Source organism: Tupaia chinensis, unplaced genomic scaffold (assembly GCF_000334495.1).
Source record: "Tupaia chinensis unplaced genomic scaffold, TupChi_1.0 Scaffold149964_2, whole genome shotgun sequence".
Lineage (NCBI taxonomy): Eukaryota > Metazoa > Chordata > Mammalia > Scandentia > Tupaiidae > Tupaia > Tupaia belangeri.
In genome coordinates, this window is record NW_006209806.1 from 755,488 (window position 1) to 756,980 (window position 1,493).

The following is a 1,493-nucleotide window of genomic DNA, read 5'->3' on the forward strand; positions in this document are numbered from 1 at the left end:
GGGGGCCGCTTTGTCCAGAGCCGTGGCGGCCCGGCAGGGGAGCACCTTGGCAAGCGTGCTGTGTCTCCGGCAGGAGAACTGCAGCATCCTCAAGGAGCTGGTGGCCCTGCGCGCCCAGAAGTCCAGCCTGCTGGGCTTCCCCACGCACGCCGACTTCGTGCTGGAGATGAACATGGCCCAGACCAGCCAGGCCGTGGCCACCTTCCTCGGTAACCCCACGGCCTGCCCTGGGTGGCCCCTGGGCTGGAGGAACCTCAACCCCTGGGGAAGGCGGGAGCGGGGACAGGCAGGGCACGCGCCGGGCCGCAGCGAGGCGGGCTGCCTCTCCCCTGCCCAGACGAGCTGGCCCAGAAGCTGAAGCCGCTGGGGGAGCAGGAGCGGGCCGTGATCCTGGAGCTGAAGAAGGCCGAGTGCGCCAAGCGGGGCCTGGAGTTCGACGGGTGCATCCACGCGTGGGACATGCGCTACTACATGAACCAGGTGGAGGAGACGCGCTACCGCGTGGACCAGAACCTGCTCAAGGAGTACTTCCCCATACAGGCGGTCACCCGCGGGCTGCTGGGCATCTATCAGGAGCTGCTAGGGCTCAGCTTCGAGCTGGAGGACGGCGCGGCCGCCTGGCACGAGGACGTGCAGCTGTACACCGTGCGGGACACGGCCTCGGGGCAGGTGGTCGGCAAGTTCTACCTGGACCTCTACCCCAGGTGGGTGTGGTCTCGCTCGCAGCCGCGGGGCCGGGAGCGGACTGGCCCAGGGCCTGACGCCGACCTGCCGAGCCGGGCCCCTTGGAAGGCTCTGCCTGTGGCGTGGGGGCCACGTGGGGGCTGTGTGGGCAGCACCCACACCTCTGCTGACAGGAGGGCCTGGGCGTCAGGTGGGCCGAGCAGCCGCCGCTCCGGGGCAGGCGGGCCGCCCTCCAGCCCGACCCTGCCTCGCTCCCTAGGGAAGGCAAGTACGGGCACGCGGCCTGCTTCGGTCTGCAGCCAGGCTGCCTGCGGCGGGGCGGCAGCCGCCACGACGCCACCGGGTGGCCAACTTCACCAAGCCCACCCCGGACACGCCGTCGCTGCTGCAGCACGACGAGGTGGAGACCTACTTCCACGAGTTCGGGCACGTGATGCACCAGCTCTGCTCCCAGGTGGGTGCCCTCGCAGCCGCTGCCCCGCCTGTACGCGGGAAGCCCTGTCCTGGAGCCGCGAGCTCTTGGAGGGCTGCATGGGAGAGGGGCGAGTGGCTGCTGTCTTCAGGTGTGGTCTGGACTTGGGCAGGCCGGCCAGCCACAGCCAGGGCTCTATCCGTCCCCGCCAGAGTCCGCGCTTCATGAGGGGTCACCTAGCATGTGACGCCCACCTGGGTGTCATGAGAGTGGACCAGCAGCAGGGTCCGGGCTTCCCCAGGCTGCGCTCCTCCTGTCCCTCTGGAGGCTCTACCCTCATCCCACAAGGCTCTGCTCCCACCCCTCGGTCCGCCCCTCGCGAGGCCCCGCCCCTCAC

At 70.3% G+C, this 1,493-nt stretch overlaps 1 protein-coding gene across 1 annotated transcript in view; it reads left to right on the plus strand.

Annotated features, from left to right (window-relative positions):
• THOP1 (thimet oligopeptidase 1) overlaps nucleotides 1–1,493 on the plus strand; it is an 11,592-nt gene that overhangs the window by 5,285 nt on the left and 4,814 nt on the right. The window contains 4 exon segments of the mRNA XM_014585507.2: nucleotides 74–209; nucleotides 338–704; nucleotides 944–1,020; nucleotides 1,023–1,138. Of these exon segments, the coding sequence (XP_014440993.1) occupies nucleotides 74–209; nucleotides 338–704; nucleotides 944–1,020; nucleotides 1,023–1,138 (696 nt within the window).